The 17,990-nt window shown below is 37.3% G+C and overlaps 1 protein-coding gene across 1 annotated transcript in view; it reads left to right on the top strand.

The window, feature by feature from the left end:
• UGCG (UDP-glucose ceramide glucosyltransferase) overlaps positions 1 to 17,777 on the top strand; it is a 34,783-nt gene extending 17,006 nt beyond the window's left edge. Inside the window, exons 2-9 of the mRNA XM_075021686.1 lie at positions 4,798 to 4,939; positions 8,568 to 8,670; positions 9,576 to 9,677; positions 10,095 to 10,207; positions 12,496 to 12,674; positions 13,102 to 13,188; positions 13,655 to 13,844; positions 15,202 to 17,777. Coding sequence (XP_074877787.1) covers positions 4,798 to 4,939; positions 8,568 to 8,670; positions 9,576 to 9,677; positions 10,095 to 10,207; positions 12,496 to 12,674; positions 13,102 to 13,188; positions 13,655 to 13,844; positions 15,202 to 15,372 — 1,087 coding nt within the window. The 3' untranslated portion in view covers positions 15,373 to 17,777. The remainder of the gene's footprint in view (positions 1 to 4,797; positions 4,940 to 8,567; positions 8,671 to 9,575; positions 9,678 to 10,094; positions 10,208 to 12,495; positions 12,675 to 13,101; positions 13,189 to 13,654; positions 13,845 to 15,201) is intronic.
• The last annotated feature ends 213 nt before the right edge of the window (positions 17,778 to 17,990 follow it).

The raw sequence follows: 17,990 nt of genomic DNA on the forward strand, positions 1-17,990 counted from the left end.
TGTTGAACCTCATACAATTGGCCTTGTCCCATTGATCCAGCCTGTCCAGATCCCTCTGTAGACCCTTTCTACCCCTGAGCAGATCAACCCTCCCTCCCAACATGGTGTCATCTGCAAAACTTAGTGAGGGTACACTCAATCCCCTTATCCAGATCATTGATAAAGATATTAAACGGAACTGGCCCCAGTACTGAGCCCTGGGGAACACCACTTGTGATGGGTCACCAACTGGATTTAACTCCATTCACCACAACTCTTTGGGCCCGGCCATCCAGCCAGCTTTTTACCCAGCAAAGAGTATGCCTGTCCAAGCCACGAGCAGCCAGTTTCTCTGGGAGAATGCTGTGGGAAACGGTGTCAAAGGCTTTACTAAAGACACATTCAGAGCCTTTCCCTCGTCCACTAAGCAGGTCACTTGGCACAGAAGGAGATCAGGTTAGTCAGGCAGGACCTGCCTTTCATCAACCCATGCAGACTGGGCCTGATCACCTGCTTGTCCTGTATGTGCCACATGATGGCATTCAAGATGATCTGCTCCATAACCTTCCCCGGCACCGAGGTCAGACTGACAGGCCCGTAGTTCCCCAGATCCTCCTTCTGGCCCTTCCTGTAGATGGGTGTCACATTTGCTAACCTCCAGTCAACTGGGACCTCCCCAGTTAGCCAGGACTGTTGATAAATGATGGAAAGTGGCTTGGAGAGCACCTCCACCTGCTCCCTCCGTACCCTTGGTGGATCCCATTGGGCTCCGTAGACTTGTGTGTGTCCAGGTGGTGTAGCAGGTCGATAACCATTTCGCTTTGAATTATTACGGGGGCTTCACTCTGCTCCCTATCTCTGTCTTCCAGCTCAGGGGGCTGGGTACCCGGGGGACAACTGGTTTTACTATTAAAGACTGAGGCAAAGAAGGCATTGAAGTGCCTCAGGCTTTTCCTCATCCTTTGTCACTGTGTTTCGCTCTGCATCCAATAAAGGATGGAGATTCTCCTTAGCCCTCTTTTTGTTGCTAATGTGTTTATAGAAATTATTTTTATGGCAGTAGCCAGATTAAGTACTAGTTGGGCTTCGGCCCTTCTAATTTTGTCCCTGCATAACCTCATGACATCCTTGTAGTCCTCCTGAGTTGCCTGCCCCTTCTTCCAAAGGTCATGAACTCTCCTTTTTTTCCTGAGTTCCAGCCAAAGCCCTCTGTTCAGCCAGGCTGGTGGTCTTCCCCACCAGCTCTTTTTCCTGCACATGGGGACAGTCTGCTCCTGAGCCTTTAGGATTGCCTTGAAGAACGTCCAGCCTTCCTGGACTCTTTTGCCCTTCAGGACAAAGGTATGTTACTATCTCTGCTGAGAGACCCAGCAGTCTGTCCACTGTAGCAAACTTTTTGGTTTTGCTAGAGTATTCTCCTGCCCTTAATGAGGTGGGGAGAGGAAGTGTAGTCTTGGCCTTTAAAAAAAAAAAAAGTTTTGTTGCTTAATTTGATACAGGTTAGCAAGAATTCATCATGTAGTATACTGGGCAGTGATAACTCAGTAGCCTGGATTTTGTCTTTGGAAATACTTTTTTCCTCTGCTGAGAGAGGAAACCTAGATTACAGTTGCTTCTGTGGGTTAATTATTACCATGTTAAGGAACTAGGTTTGAGAAAATTTTGTAGATGCCCCTTACATGATATAGGATAGTTGAACTATAGCTCCTGACACTAGTATGCATCCTGCTGCTTTTTTCTTCCCCCATCTATGTACACCAGCACCAGACTGCCTAGAAGGAATGTCACATTTTCATTACTTAGGGATTGCAGGCTGACCCATTTAATATATGTAGGTGCAAAAGCGCTTACAGATAACCTTGCTACTGGCCTTTCACACACAGGATCTGAAAGTGCCTTTAAACAGTGCTCTGCCAGCATCTGTTTCAGAGCTCAAAGTTTTCATACATTCCTTGGTGTAGTGGTTTTCTGCAGATTACTGCATTAGGCAGAGGTAGAAAAAAAATGCATTAAGCAAATACTTCTGTATAGTTAGTGGTTTTGACCGCTTTGGGCTAACTTCAGTGCAAAATAATATTCTATATATGATACAAACTTTGTGAAAGGATTGCTTTCCTTTATCACTTTGAACTGTAGTTGTCATACTTGCTGGTGACAAAGACCACCGTGATCACAACAGCTGTCTGCGAACTGAACCACTGTAAGCACAGGTTAGTGCTCAAAAATACCAACTTACTGCTTAATGTTACCTCTACGTTGGAGACTTTGGGGCATGGTCTGTAACACACAACTTCATTTAGAACATACCTGCATCAACAATGTTGATGTTGTTTAAACTTAATCTGTTATTTTGACTTCCATGTTAAAAGTTAGCCTTAATTTGAATATTGTAACTTATTTTTTATAATGGTTGGTCTGTTTCTCTGGTGATGGTAGGTTTTCAATTGTAACTTTTAAAGTCTTCAGAATATGCCACTTCATGAATAGTCCTTCTCAGTGTAAAATGTTCTGGTTTACTGTTAATTTGCTTCTTGCTCCATAGCGTCTACCAGAGCATTGCAATTACTGGCATGGAAATTGCTTTATGTTAGTGTCACAATACCACAGTGCTTTCAGGATGACAGGCTCCCGCTTCTGCGCAGCTTTATGAATAGAACATTAACTGGAGTCTTATTTTTAAGATAGCATCTTAGGGACAGTCTTGCCATACTGAGCCATACTCTGTCAAAAGTCTCACTGTATGGTGTTTCATAGCTGAATAGATTCTGATAATGCTGCATGCCTCATTTGCATGCTTTGTAAGGTTTCCCTCTCTTACATCATGTGTAGGATTATGCAGGTGATTGAATTACATAAGAAAAAGCCGATGTGTCAGCATGGCTTGTAATACAATGCCTCGCAAGATTCTGCAGTTTTATCACTTGGTGCTTATTCTTTATCACAGTCATGCCTCGAGTCTTGTCTTCATCCTTTCACTCCTTACCTTTTTCCATTTACTCTGCCACTTCCATCTGTATTTCCTGTTCAATAAGGCTTTTGTCTCTGCACAAAGCTGTGTGCATTGCAACAGTCTGTTTTAAATGGGGTACTTTTTTTTTTCCCTTGCATTAGCATTATCTACCTTCTGTTCCTCCTGGTCAAAGTTGCATTCTTGAGACTCTCCCTCCTTATTGGCACTAAAGCCCTTGCTTGCTGTTATGTTTGTGAAAATTGGTAAGGAAATCTCTGTCTGTGGTAGCTATTTGAACTATTGCTTTTCTTACTCTGGTCTGACTGTCCCTTGGCTATTAATTGCTCAGCAAGACCATTTCAGTTTACCTCTGCAGTGCCCAGGCTTGGACTCAATAACAGTACAAGGACATCACCTGCTTTGCCCTTCTGTCTTTTTAGTGAGTCCATTGTTTACTCTTTGTAACACCTTTATGCCCCTGGTGTCCAGCTGCAAACCTGCCTGAAGGGATCATGCTGGGGAAGGGGGAGGCTGATGAAGTAACAGCAAACATGGTGTCACTGTCCTGTATCAGGAAAAAATAACTCTAGAGAACTATTGGAATCTCTCCTCTTAGTGGAGCTCCTTCATAGTTCAGCAATTTCACTTGATCAAACACATTCTTCAGGAGCATGCTTCCTAGGAACTTGACTTTTTTTACCATTTAACCAGGATGAAGCAACTCTATTCCCTTTTTTGGGTTTTTTTGAGGCAGCATCTTGTAAATTTTAAAGTGTGAAAGTTTTAAGTTAAGAATTGATACCATTAGGTGCATGCTGCAATAAAATATTCTTTCAATCTGACTACTATGCAAGTTAGAGAGCTACAGTATGAGTATATACACTAATTTGCAAATTTTAAGTTTCAGCAAATACTTCTTCTCCAGTTAAGTAAATATGTATATAATTTAAGTGATGCAAATTTGATTGTATACTGGCCCATCAAGCTTTCAGAATTTAATTTTGCATTCATCCACACGGGAGTGTAGGATTAAACATTCATGTTAGTGAGTTGTGACATGATTGTCAATTTACTTTGTATGTGAGTGACTGAAATACTACTAGTGAGTGACTGAAATACTACTAGTGAGTGACTGAAATACTACTAGTGAGTGACTGAAATACTACTAGTGAGTGACTGAAATACTACTAGTGAGTGACTGAAATACTACTAGTGAGTGACTGAAATACTACTAGTGAGTGACTGAAATACTACTAGTGAGTGACTGAAATACTTTCTCAGTTTATCTATGCTTCTGACCCAGCCTGATGTCCAGTTTCTACGGTTTTTATACCATTGATCTTACCCTTTTCTTGGAGGTGTTTGTTAACTAATTGATCAGTAGGATCAACTGTTTCCCCTGTGCTTTCAGCTTGCTCTAAGTTTTGCGTAAATCAGTGCAGCAAAAAGCACCTGACCCTTTTCTTGTTTTGTCTTGTTTATAGTAAACTGGTTTTTATGATTATCCTGTTGCAGTACTATGAGTTTTAATGCTATGGAGGAAGGCAGAAAAAATCTTATCTCCTGTACAGTTTAAAAAAAGTGATACTCTTATTGTTCAAAATGCATACTGCAAAATGCATTAATCTGAAATGTCTAATAAGTTGAAGAAGGTTGAATTTAACCTACATACAATGCTAAGAGTTCTTTAAGCATTGTGTATGACACATCAACTGTCAGATATAAAAATAGCTGTTGTTTTTACAACCAAAACTAATTTTTTTTGCAGCAATTTTAACTCCCAAGCTTTCTTAGTTCTCACTGTATTTTGAATGGAATTCTTTAGCATATTTTCTATATATGGTGGTACATGTTATTTCTCCTTACAGACGCCTCCACCTCAATAAGAAGGCCACAGACAAACAGCCATATAGCAAGCTTCCTGGTGTTTCACTTCTAAAGCCGTTAAAAGGTGTGGATCCTAACCTGATCAACAACTTAGAAACCTTCTTTGAACTGGATTATCCAAAAGTATGTATACTGTTTAGTGTGTCTTTTTTTTCTTTTCCTCCCATGCCTCCAAAAGTTGTATCAGCAGCTTGGGCTAGAACTATGCAACTTGATTATGTCTTGGATTGTTCTTCCTTCCACAGCAAATGCATAATTACACGTTTTACATGTTGCAAACAAAACTTAGTCCTTCTTAAAGAGCTGTCTATAAAGGAATATGACCAAGACTTAGGGATGAAACATACTCTACACTTCACTAAGATTTGTTTAATCATTATTCCAGTATTGTGGTGTTTATATCAGTATCAAACCCTTCAATCTATAAAAGATTACTTGAGAGACCAGACACCCTTCCTGATGAACTACTACTCTGTAACAGATCCTGTAAAAGAGAACACTTAACTGATAGCCTGAAACTTTCTGGTGGCTCTTCCTGATGAGTCATCTAAAGAAGAATTGCACAGGGATGAGGTGGTATACCTCACCAGTTGTTGGTAGGTAGGGTAGTCTCCAAGCCACTTACTGGTGTTGGGAAACATATAGTTAATAAAAGCTTATATTTGCTGTTGAACACTGTTTGACTTTGTAATATAAGTATTAAGTAATGTAAGTGGTAAGTGTGTCAGATGCTGTCCTTGTTCTAAGGAGCTTACAAATTAAAGGAGAAATCTGCAAATGCTTGCTGCATCGTTCACTACTTGGTGTATGCTCCTGTGAATGGAAGAAAGACTGCATTTTCTACGGCATATCTCCTGAATTCTAAAACTTGTAATTTACTTTCAATAAAACTTTTCAATTCTTCTCGAAACTGGCACTGCTGCTTCGGTTACTAAAGGTCAAAGGTATGTGTAAGCTGTACAGTGAGTTTCCTTTGTATATTCTGACTGAGAGCTTTAAACTTACTCCTAAGTAGGCAAGGTAAAACAAACCAAAAAAACCCCACCATTTGGAACTTATTAAAAGTTGGATAGTTCTTCTGTAATGAAGCTTGGAGCCTTTTGAAAAGCTTCAGGCATGAACATCTGAATCCTTTTGACTCAACAAAAGTGCAATAAAAATTAAGTGTGGCCAAGGTAAATTTAAAGTATACTTGAGGCATGCTGTCTATGCCAATACTGCAAGCAGTGCAAAGAAGCTGCAACAATATCTTAAGATAATTTATGACTATAGTGAGCATCAAAACATTATGCAGCTGAAAACATTTGACTACAAATACAATTTGTTTGAGAATTCAGAAAAACAGTTATGCTGGATCTTGCTTTATGAAAGGTAGTCTTGACCCTTACTTCTGATAACTATACATATGGGTGGCAATCTTAAATTGCTACTCCATACAAATCTGAATTTCAGGTAACAATAGTGACAATCATATTTTTCCAAGGAGAGTGAAAATGGAGGTATGAATGGTTCAGTTTACTGGGACACAGATTATATAGTACAAGCAAGACCCTCTGATCCTTCTGTACAATAACTACAAAAATACTTCATTTGAGATTGACATTACACCACAAAAATTAGAACAACAGTATTGCCTGGCATTCAAAGTTCAGCTGCCAGGGAAAAATTACTAGGAAAGAATAATCTTAAACTTTTTCCAGTGAAGCTGAGTTCAATCTACAGTGATACTGGTTCTCTGATACTCTTCTGTGATACCCCATGTGTGAAATAATCTTGTCTTGCATAGAAGCCAGTGATGCAGCTTCTAAACAGCAGGACTTACATGTAATATTTTTATCAGTAAACAATTCTTACCTACTGTGCATATCGTAATTTTGGCAGAAATCTTTCCATTCACGTTATGTCCAAATGAACCCGATTGTAATGGTTATGTAAATAAGCATCTTTGTATTTCTTCTGTGTTAGTCATACATTTTGTTGTTCTTTACTTTGTTACTGCATACAAAGGCCATTTACTATGAATCTTTCTATTTTCAAATATTGAAATGTCCAAGTTGTTTATTATTTCTGATTGACTTTCTCAGAGAATATGGATATAGAAGTGCCATTGCAACTGTGGATTGAAGATGAGTTAATTACTAGCAAAAATAGTTGTTCTTTTATGTATTTAATTGGATGAGCAATAAAGAACTGATTTCTTCAGTTGGTAATTTCTACAGTGTTCATGCTGTTGGGATTGTTCTGTTGTGGCAGAAGGACCTGTCTGCTTAATGAGACAGATCTTTTACCTTTTAAATTCCATTTTCCATGCTGGTAAAATGATAGGAATCAAATATTACTTACTCTTTAGGCAAATTGGCTTTGAGTTTGCATTCTGAGAGGCAGAGATGTGTTTGTCTGATAGTTTGTAGTGTTAGACCAAGTCTTAGCAACTCCCACTTTGTGGAAACTTAAAATCATTAACCACTATCTTCTGAATGCAGTTAGTTGTTGGGGGGGTTTGTGTTAAACAATACCATTTTTTTCTTGAAAGAGTGTATTTCTTTAACTTAATGTTGTCTGTTGTAACAGTAACAAGTTACAGGTATTTCATACAAGAACATCAGAGATTATCATCATTAAGCCCACAGGCAGATTTTGAAGTTCAGATTACTTTTTGCTTAGGTAGTTTACTGAAAATAAAGTTCAGTGATGTGATAGAATAGTATAAGGGAGAATAAGAACTGTTTTGATCACTAGATGGGACTCTTATTTACAACTGCTATATCAAATGAGGTCCAAGAAAATTGTTTTTAATGAGGTTGAACTTTTAAATCTTGGACTGTAAAAATGGCTTCTAGGTATCTTGATCAGGAAGTTGCATTTTCTGAATTTTGTTCTTTGGGTTGGAGCTCTCATAACTTCTTGTAATAGTTCAGTAATTTTAACAGAGAGAGAGGAAGGTTATATCAAGTAAAGAATATTCAAGGAACTTGCTGTTAATGCAGAAACAGAAATACCTCTATCGAAGCTTGCAAAGCTGTCTCAAAATGTTGAATGATTCTTCAAATGCTATTTCTTCACCCACTGTCTGTAGCTTATGTAACAAGCGTGTAGCTTGATTGCTGAAACAATTACAGTTTTCCCATACCTCTTGAATTTTTTTAACGATTATTCTACTAATGAGGAAAATACATATACATTACATATGCATACATGAGTTCCTGAGCATAGCTTTGTACAGTTAAGTAGATGTATACTGGTCTCAGTGGATTGTCGTCCAACTCTGTTCTGCATATGCATTTACAAAGTAAAGGAAGGTGTAGTTCAGAGGTATGCAGTCAAGTGTATCATAACATTATTCCCTTAATGTTTTGTGTGCTGTAATTTTATTTAATATGAGATTGGATTTAAGATTCAGATGTGAACAAAAATGGAAGTGGAAATAAAAATTTTACCTTCTATACCAGGATGTCTTGCTTCATGCCTAATAGAAGCCCTTCCGATAACAGGAAAACTGATGTTCCTCAATACAAGAGTTTATTGAGGTACAGGCTTGGTTCTTTTTTCACAAGTACTTGCTTGTGCATTAAAAAAAGTCTTATTTAGCTGTAAAACAAACCCTTTGGTTTTATTTTTAATTCTATAACAGTGCTCTTTATTTTTCCGTTTGGTACCCTATTTAGCTTTATTCCCTAGACCATATTGAGAGTAAACATGTGTGTGTGTGTGTAAACATACATGTGTGCATATACATTTTTGTTTTTACTAGTATGAAGTACTACTCTGTGTACAAGATCATGATGATCCAGCTATTGATGTCTGCAAAAAGCTCCTTGGCAAATACCCGAATGTTGATGCTAGACTGTTCATAGGTAAGCAGTGCAACTTGAAGGAGGGACTCTTACGTGTAAAATGCTTTTAGGTTTTCAAGTCCATAGATGGTATTCTAAAATAAATAGTTGTTTTGTACAGCCCATATTGGTTCTGTAGCTTAGTCATCAGTTTGGGGTAAAGCAGTAAGTTTGTAGTCACAATCTGTGACATCAGTCCAAAAAAACTAGGAATAATGATTTGTACAACCTGTCACAACTTTTTTTCTTCTAAATCTGAAACAGCAGTTTAAATTCTGTCTTTGGATTGAACTGAATCTGCAGGAAGTGACTTGGAGTTGTGGCTGTATTTGAGCTTGAGGTCCTGTGACAATCCTTTTATATCAGCTGAGGCTGTAGGGCTCATTCTTCACTTTACATTTGAATTAGAGAAGGGAAGGTATAGTAGAACTAGGTAGTAGAGTGTAACTTTTTTCCCCTCTGACATGACACAAACTGGACTGTATCTGTCAGTTGGAAGCAAAAAAGTACGTCTCACTTTATTCTGCTCCATTTTTATTTTTCTGCTAAAATTAGTGTAGAGTATAATGGTCGTAACCAGTAGTCCTGAGAAATAAAAGGTAGAGAATATTTGCTTTACAGAATGCAGTAATCAACTTCGTAGTTCTACTGCCCTTTTAATTACATTAACCTTGCTGCCCTGCTGTTTTGAGGAATCATTTGAATACTTTTTCCTTTTTAATTCTTTACACAGTTGTAGTAAGCTAAAATATAGATGTGAAGGAATACTTAAAATTTAAATCCTTTTCCTAAAAGTGGACTTTAAGAATTGATGGGTAAACGTTTACTGTTCTTTAGTTAGTATATCTAAATATTTTGGGTATTGAGTCTGAATTCTGAAAGAACTTTATACATTATTTATAGTGTATGATGTTTGTATTTTTTAGGTGGCAAGAAGGTTGGCATCAACCCCAAGATTAACAACTTAATGCCTGGCTATGAAGTTGCCAAATATGATCTCATATGGATTTGTGATAGTGGAATCAGAGGTAGGTGTGTGTTGTAATGTGCTGACTGTTATATTGCCCTTATTACCTGTAGGCAAGCAGTTGCTGGAGATTATTTTGACGGAGAATACAAGTAGAAGTGAAAGTTAAAAATCTGGAAAAAATATTTTCATGGTATAAAAATGTTTAATATCTAATTAAAGGTGAAAATCCCATTTAAAAAAAAAAACAAACTGTTCAAACTGTTTCCATTGTACTTGCTGTTGATCATAGTAATGTTGTTAATCACTATTATTATTATTATTATTATTATTATTATTGTGAAAATTTGTTCCTCCAAAATACTGTGCATCAAGGTATATGTGCTCTTGGCAATAGAATGACTATAAGTGTCTCTGTACAGTAGTCTGCTAATGACAGAATTGCTCAATAAACTGTCTTTTTTCATTTGTCACTTAGTAACGCCAGACACTCTGACAGATATGGCCAATCAAATGACTGAAAAAGTAGGCTTGGTTCACGGGCTTCCCTATGTTGCAGACAGACAGGGGTTTGCTGCTACCCTTGAACAGGTGAGTGCAATGTTCATTTTTTCATTTTGGTTTTTGGGTTTTGGTTTTTTTGCAAGACCTTGCTGACTGAAAGTTGTATAGTGCCTTTGAGTGAAGAAATGTTTATTTTCAGCTGCAGTCATCTTCAGACTATCTAGGATAACTTCTAAATGCTCCAAAATTCTACTCTGGTGCTCTGAACATTGATTCAATATTTAAGTTTACAGTGCAAACAATAAAGATTACAAGATGAAAATGATGGATTTTACTTTAAAAATTTATTAAAACTGAAGAGCTCATTCTAATGCTTAGTCAGAAAGCACCATTAATTCTATTTTGATGTCTGAAAAAGAACTCATAAATGGCCATGGCAAGTCAGAGCAAAGTCCAGCTCACACAGTTATCTTGTTTCCAGCAGGGGTTATAAGCAGGGCCTTTGAGGAGAGAACACAAGCAAGGCTTATATACTGTTTTCTTGTAATACTGTCTCAACTTTCCACAATTTTCAGCTGAGAGACTTCCTGAGCAGAAAATAGACTTGTATACTTACTAATCCTCAATATTTTAGTATTTTAGTAAAAACAGATTTCGTACATAAACTTTTCCATTCTTTCTTTGAGTCCGTGTAGATTTTGAACATCTGTAACTGTCTTTACCAGGAAGTTCCATAGAACTATCTGTTACAGGAACCACCACCTTGTTCACTCTGACTCTTGTTCTTCTGTAGTGCTATTTCATGTGTCCTAATACTTGTGTAGGAAGAGAGAGTGAACAGTTGATTCCTACCCACCATCTTCTTATCACTCATTCTGTCCTATTCTCCCCTCTCTTATTAGTAAGTTCTCTTCTGTAGAATGAAGAGGTTGAGTTTTCTTATTTGTTCCTGGTGTCTCAAGGCATGTAATTTAATCAACTATCTTTTATTCTAAGCTGGCATATATAAGGTATTTTGGCCCCAAGGCTAATTAATGTGTGTCAAAGGCAGAAATGTGAGAGATGAAAAGTGCAGTGAAATGCAGTACTCCTCCATTGCCTGGAGAGAGGGCAGCTTGTGTGATTTTTGTGATATAAAGGTTGAATTTCCTCTTGTAAGAGAAGAGCACAAAGCTCTTAGAACTGCTATGTGCTGAAGTATCAAGAAGTACAACTCCTGCTTCTGTATTCCTGGAAGAGCTTTTTGCTTCTAGATCCAGTACACTGCAAGATGAGCATGCCTTCTCTTGAATGAGTTACTGTATTAGTAAGACCAGTGTGAAGGCCATCTATAGGAAGAATAGCAGTGAGAGATGCTAGCACTTATTCCCACTGTGTCTTCATAGGACACTCCTAGTTTTAAGTTATTGAATCTTGTAAAAAGGCTTACTTACAATCTGATTATTTGCTGTTTCTCTTTGCAAGTACATTAAGTAAACAGAATTCCCCTGCTTCTGTACAACAGTATAGAAGTTTCTGAGAACATGTATGCAGTAGTGCAGTTAATGTTTACAAGAGGAAGGAGACAGCATGTCTGTCAGCTATCACCAAATAATATATTAATCCTAGTGAGTAGTAAGTTACCTAATGATATTTAACGTATGTATTCCCTGAGAACAACTTCAATAAATTAGAAGTTAAATACCAAATGAAATATGGTAGTTTAATGTGTGGATTTAAAAACCGCTTATGGATTTGTAGAAACACAGCCAATATTACTACTAGATTTCTCAGATTTGGTGGTAGACTAGATTTCTTAGATTGGCAGTAAAGATCTTTCCAAATGTACCATCATAATTGGCCATGTGTGGCACTCATAGATTCATAGAATCATTTAGGTTGGAAAAGACCTTCAAGATTGAGTCCAACCATCATCCATACCCACTAAACCATGTTCTGGAGTGCCTTGTCTACATACTTTTTGAATACCTCCAGGGAAGGTGACTCAACCACTGCCCTGGGCAGCCTATTCCAATGTCTGACAACCCTTTCAGTAAAGAAATTTTTCCTAATATCCAACCTAAACCTCCCTTGCCACAACTTGAGGCCATTTCCTCTCATCCTATCTCCAGCCACCTGACAGAAGAGACCAGCACCCACCTCACTACAGCCCCCTTTCAGGTAGTTTTAGAGAGCGATAAGGTCTCCCCTCAGCCTCCTTTTCTCCAGACTAAACAGTCCCAGTTCTGTCAGCCACTCCTCATAACTTATGCTCCAGGCCCCTCACCAACTTGGTTGCCCTTTCCCCTCCAAACATTCTTGCAGAAAAAGTTGTCAGTGGGTAGTACTTGCATAAATACATAGAGAGTTTCAAAAGCCTTACCTTGTTTTGGCAGGTTTATTTTGGAACTTCACATCCAAGGTCATATATTTCAGCCAACTTAACTGGCTTTAAGTGTGTAACAGGAATGTCATGCTTGATGAGGAAGGATGTCTTGGACCAGGCTGGAGGACTGATAGCTTTTGCACAATATATTGCTGAAGATTACTTTATGGCCAAAGCTATAGCTGACCGGTAAGATGACTCTGAAGTAAGCTTATTGCTTTAAGTGCAGTTTAAGTCGTTTCTTAAACACATGGTATATACTATAAGTATACATGTTCAGGTCAGCTTCACATGCTTAAGTAGACATGCTTATGACATGTGCTTTGTCCTATCAATACAGTCTTTTAGAAATAATTAAGCCATATCATTGTCAATTCCTTTAGAAAAAAGTTTCTGAGAACTTGGTTTAAGTATTATTCAAGTGGTATTTGCTTTCTTGCAATGAAGAGACTTGATAAAATACACTTAATTTTTTTGTTTATACCCATTGTAATAATATGGCACATAATGCCAGAGAAACTTTTCAAGCCTAATAAAATTTTTGGGTGTTTGTTCCCTAATTGTTTTTTGCATGTCTTATTTGCACATTTTTTATAATAATAAATTTATTTTTCAGGGGCTGGAAATTTGCGATGGCCACACAAGTTGCAATGCAAAACTCTGGTTCATATTCTATTTCTCAGTTTCAGTCCAGAATGATCAGGTAAAACTTTAATCTGTAGCTCCTCTCCCACCCACCCCTGTCACCTGCTTCTGAAGTGGATAACCTGATAAGGAGAGGGAATACACTTTTCCAAGCTAATTTATCTAATGTCCAGAGTTCTGAAGTTCCAGTGAACAGCTTGATGCATGCTTCTTATTAGTGTTGGGACAGAGGCACTGACTTTACACAGAAGTATGACTGATACAACTATAAAAAAAGCCCTAACCCCCCCCCCCAAAAAAAACCAACAACAAACCCCAAAACCCAAACCCCCTTTGTACCTTTTAAATGCTATGTGCAGTATCTTTGAAAGGGAGAATTTTTTGCAGTATTTTTTTATTGTAAATTAAATGAGATTAAACTAACATTGTCAGAAAAGACCATGACAGCTCATCATTTGATGAGGTGGGAGAGGAGGATATAAAGAATAATGCATAGTCAGAACTGATCTGATTGTCTTTTCTAGGTGGGCCAAACTGCGAATTAATATGTTGCCTGCCACAATAATTTGTGAGCCAATCTCGGAGTGCTTTGTTGCCAGTCTAGTTATTGGATGGGCAGCTCATCATGTGTTTAGATGGGATATAATGGTATTTTTCATGTGTCACTGCTTGGCATGGTTTATATTTGACTACATTCAACTAAAAGGTGTTCAGGTATGTAGCCTTATTTTCTTTGGAGGTTATAAAAGTTATTAGTACTATCTATGTCAGCAAAAAGCTAAGCCTAATTATAACAACAAAATAATTCTCTTGACATCAGGGAAATAACAGGTTAAATCCCGTTATTTCTCAGTCTTCCAGCTTCAGTTATAGTAGGACAAAAAGGAGTAAATGTGCTTGGTCGTAATTTTGTTTTCTATATGCACCTGCCTCTGCCTAGGCTCTGAAAGTTTGCATATCTGTCCCCTTAATCTTCATGTTTACAGTCTGCTCTGCCTAGGCATATCCAGAAACTTTAAGCTTTTTTAACAGTACAAGAACAGCAGCTTTGTGGGATTTTGGTTTTTTCTTTTATCTTAGTTGTCACTTTGTCTTGTATTTATTGAGGTGTATATGTACTCTTAAGTACATTTTTCACTCTATTTTGGAAATAATGGACTTACAGGACAGCTGTAGCCTACTTCTAAAAATAAAGTCTTCCCATCACTAGCAGTAAGGTTTCAAAACTTTTAATATAGAAAAATGTCACAAATCAGAACAGCATTTGTTCTTCTAGTGCTGTAGGAACTACTTAGACGACTTTCTGCTGTGAGCATATTCCATCCAAATCTGATCCATAAGTACTTGTGTATTCAAACTTCTCAAAGAGTTCTCATCATACTGAAAATTGGTAGACTTAACATGTACTGAAAATTAAAAAAAAAACCCCAAAGTTAGGCCTTGTGTTGATTCTATAGGAGCCCAGGAGGTCAGTTCAACAGTCACCTTTCTGATTAGTCTTCTCACAATGCACAGCATGTAAAAGAGCCTTGTGCCTATTCCTCCTCTTCTGAAGCCTCTTCAATTTCCAGCTCTGCACGTAGCTGGAAATTCTCAAAGGAGCAGAAAATTTAGAGAGGCTGTAAGCTTTTTCCTTAGTCCTGCTTTTCCTGTGTAATAGGCCAAAGGCTTACTTATTTGAATTTTACTCCTCTGGGAATGTGCAGGAGTGTTCTGTCTAGGAGACATTCTTCTGGGGTCTGTTGTAAAAACCCGTTGTCTGCTTGAACACAGTTTTACAAAGCTTCAAAAAGAAACAAATTAAATTGTCATGCTTTTCCTTGCCTTTTGCTCTACATAAAAGTCTCTTTTTTCAAACCTTCTGGGTCATTCTGCCAAACTCCTCATGTTTAATATGGGCAATCACATCTTGAACAGGAAAATGTTCTTGGCTTATAAAAAATGTTACTGATATGCAAATCTGTATAATAAGCTTTATAATAGATTTCTCTGTAACACAAATGTTTTAGGTTACTTCAAAATTCCTTTTAAATAATCAGTATGTTTAAATACTTGTTTTTTATATTCCCAGGGTGGTGCTCTGTGTTTTTCAAAACTTGATTATGCAGTAGCTTGGTTCATCAGAGAATCCATGACAATTTATATTTTTCTATCTGCTTTGTGGGACCCCACTATTAGCTGGAGGACAGGACGCTACAGATTACGGTGTGGAGGCACTGCAGAAGAAATTCTTGATGTATAGCCACAGCTTTGTAACTGTGAATGTCAAAAAGAGAAAGGGGGAAGAAAAGTATTATAAATTGTTTATAGAAATACTTTCAAGAAGATCTACCTTCAGTAGTTTTATTACTTGTATGTTTTGGTATCTGTTCTTTAATTTATTTTTGCATGGCACTTGCATCTGTGAAAATACATCTGTAGTCTTGGCCAAATGGTACCTTGCTCCTATGTACAAATAGAAATGGAGAAAATTGGTCCTGACATCTACTTCTTATAGGAATACTCTGCAGTGAACTCTGGGAAAAAAAAAGTATCCTCCTATCCTCCTGGATATGAACAGCTTCTTACTCCATGGTGTGCTAGCCTAGCAAATCCAGGATTCACATAGCTATTTTCCAGCTGGATTATACAAGGCTGTACCTAGTAAAATCACAGAAGTACAGCTCATTTCTGTTTTATCCCACTAAATTGAGCTAGTGACAGGACCTTGGGAAAGAAGCTCTTAAATGCTTTATGCCTACCTCTTGCAGTTGCTGCAGAACAAAATGAATGGAAAGGTAAAAATGCTTTGCAAAAACAAACTAAAGTAAAGCTGGAGTCTTGTGTTTATATGTGTATATGAAATGCTTTAGTCATTGCAATGAACCAAAAGTGGACTGAGTTTGACAGAATGAGTTGGAAGGAATTACTGGTCAGGCATGTATCATGGGCATCTTTTGGCCAACGCTGATCTGGTTCTGTCTTGAACCTTGTTAAGCACTGTGCTGTAACTAGACAAGCTGGTCCCCTTCAATATTTCCATCCTTTTTTAAGGGGTGTTTTTTTTCCCTGTGAGTGAATGCTTTGATGGGGAGGGCGGGGGGAGAGTGTGTGTGCAGGGGACATAGTAGGGGGTAGAAGGGAGCAGAAATACATTTCAGAAACATTTCACACATGAGCTATTTTCTTACACAATGTCTTAAGAATGTAATTTCATGATGCAGGTATTTAATATCTTTTTATAGTGAACATACATACCTATACTAGTCATAATTAAGTATTCAATTGCAGTAGATATTATGAATATATTAAAGGGCCGGGTGAGTTTGCTGTTACTGATTAAAATTGTAATCTTAATTTAAATATCAAACTAAGTCTACTCTTGGCTTTTTGCCTTCTACTGTTAGTCTAGCCTTTAAATTGGACTTTTGTATTCCAGTGGTATGACTAAAAGGACTAGATTATAATGCATGCCGTGTTTTACCTCCCTCTGCTCCCTGTAGCTTGGTTTCCAACCTCATTGTGAGACTTCCTAATTTGTGGTGAACTGGACTGTTTTCTTTGAACACTTTTTAATTAAAAAAACACAGCAAAGCTAGAGAGGGATGTTGCATAAGCCTTTTGTTTTCATAATTGTATTTATGCTGCTTTACTTTTCTTATGGAATAGCATATTGTCACCATGAATGTAAGCTGCTAATTAAAAGGCTAATACCAACAAAGCAGCTTTAAAAGTTGGATGATAACGTGTAGCATAGTAGCAATAATGACATGTATTTATAAAAATTGACATTTTTACCTTACTGAGCCAATCCCTTACCTGTCATATGCTACACAAGTGTAATGTGTATGTATGTGTCATAAAACATACTCTGGGCCAAAATGTTTCATCCACCTTTATCTCTTTTGCCTTATGGTACCGTGGAACTCTTAATTGGTGTTCTGTATGAACAAAGGCTTTTGATGCATGCTTCATTCTTTTCATGTGAATCAGGAAGAAATACTTTTCCTGAGGAAAGTTGCACACTGAAAGCTAGTCTAGTTGTGACCCACGAAAACATTCTGGTTTTAGTGTAGTTTTTTACATAGTTGAATTTTGCTGACAATGTTTGTATCTTCGTTTGTTTCATAAAGTTTGATGCCATTCATTGCACTGCTAAAGTGAAGCTTAGCTTGCAACTTAGCTTTATGCTGATTTCTATGCAGGCAATGGAACAGAACCAAAAATAAAAGGCTGAACAGACTTTATTTTTAAAAAAAATTAGGTGGGGATAATTGTTTAACAGGTGCTTTTGTATTAGTAGAGCCATCTTTGGTCATGAAAAATAAAGCTTCTTTTAAGCAAACAGTTTTATTTGGGATTGTTCGGTTGATTATGAAATGGAAACCAACACTGTCAAATCTTGTAGAAGATGCTGCAACAGAACTTCTAAAAGTTAAAAATGGGTAATGTAAAGTTGTGTTGATCTACAGATGTGTAGAATATACCATGTTTATTTAAAATTGTCTTGTTTTTTCTCTTATTTAAAAATAAATTTTGAATACAACCTGTTTGGAATTTGCCCTTTGTTCAATGATGCTGTAGCGTGACAGCTTTAGTTATGACAGTTTTGATAAGTTTGATTTCTGATTAATATTTATAGCAATAAATGGATGTGCATTTCTTTTGAGTTTTTTACACCTGGACATATCTGGTTTGGATTTTATATTTTGCTGTAGTTAATTCACATGTGCCTAAATCTGATTTTGAGTTATCCTTAGTTTCTTAGAATAACTTCAGTATATAAAAACCTCACAACTGAACAGGTAGTTCCCTGGCTATTGTAACTAGTCAGCCTAGATTCAGATTTTAGAGTTGGATATCTTTGCCACAAACCACATT

This window comes from Buteo buteo, chromosome Z (genome assembly GCF_964188355.1).
Source record: "Buteo buteo chromosome Z, bButBut1.hap1.1, whole genome shotgun sequence".
Lineage (NCBI taxonomy): Eukaryota > Metazoa > Chordata > Aves > Accipitriformes > Accipitridae > Buteo > Buteo buteo.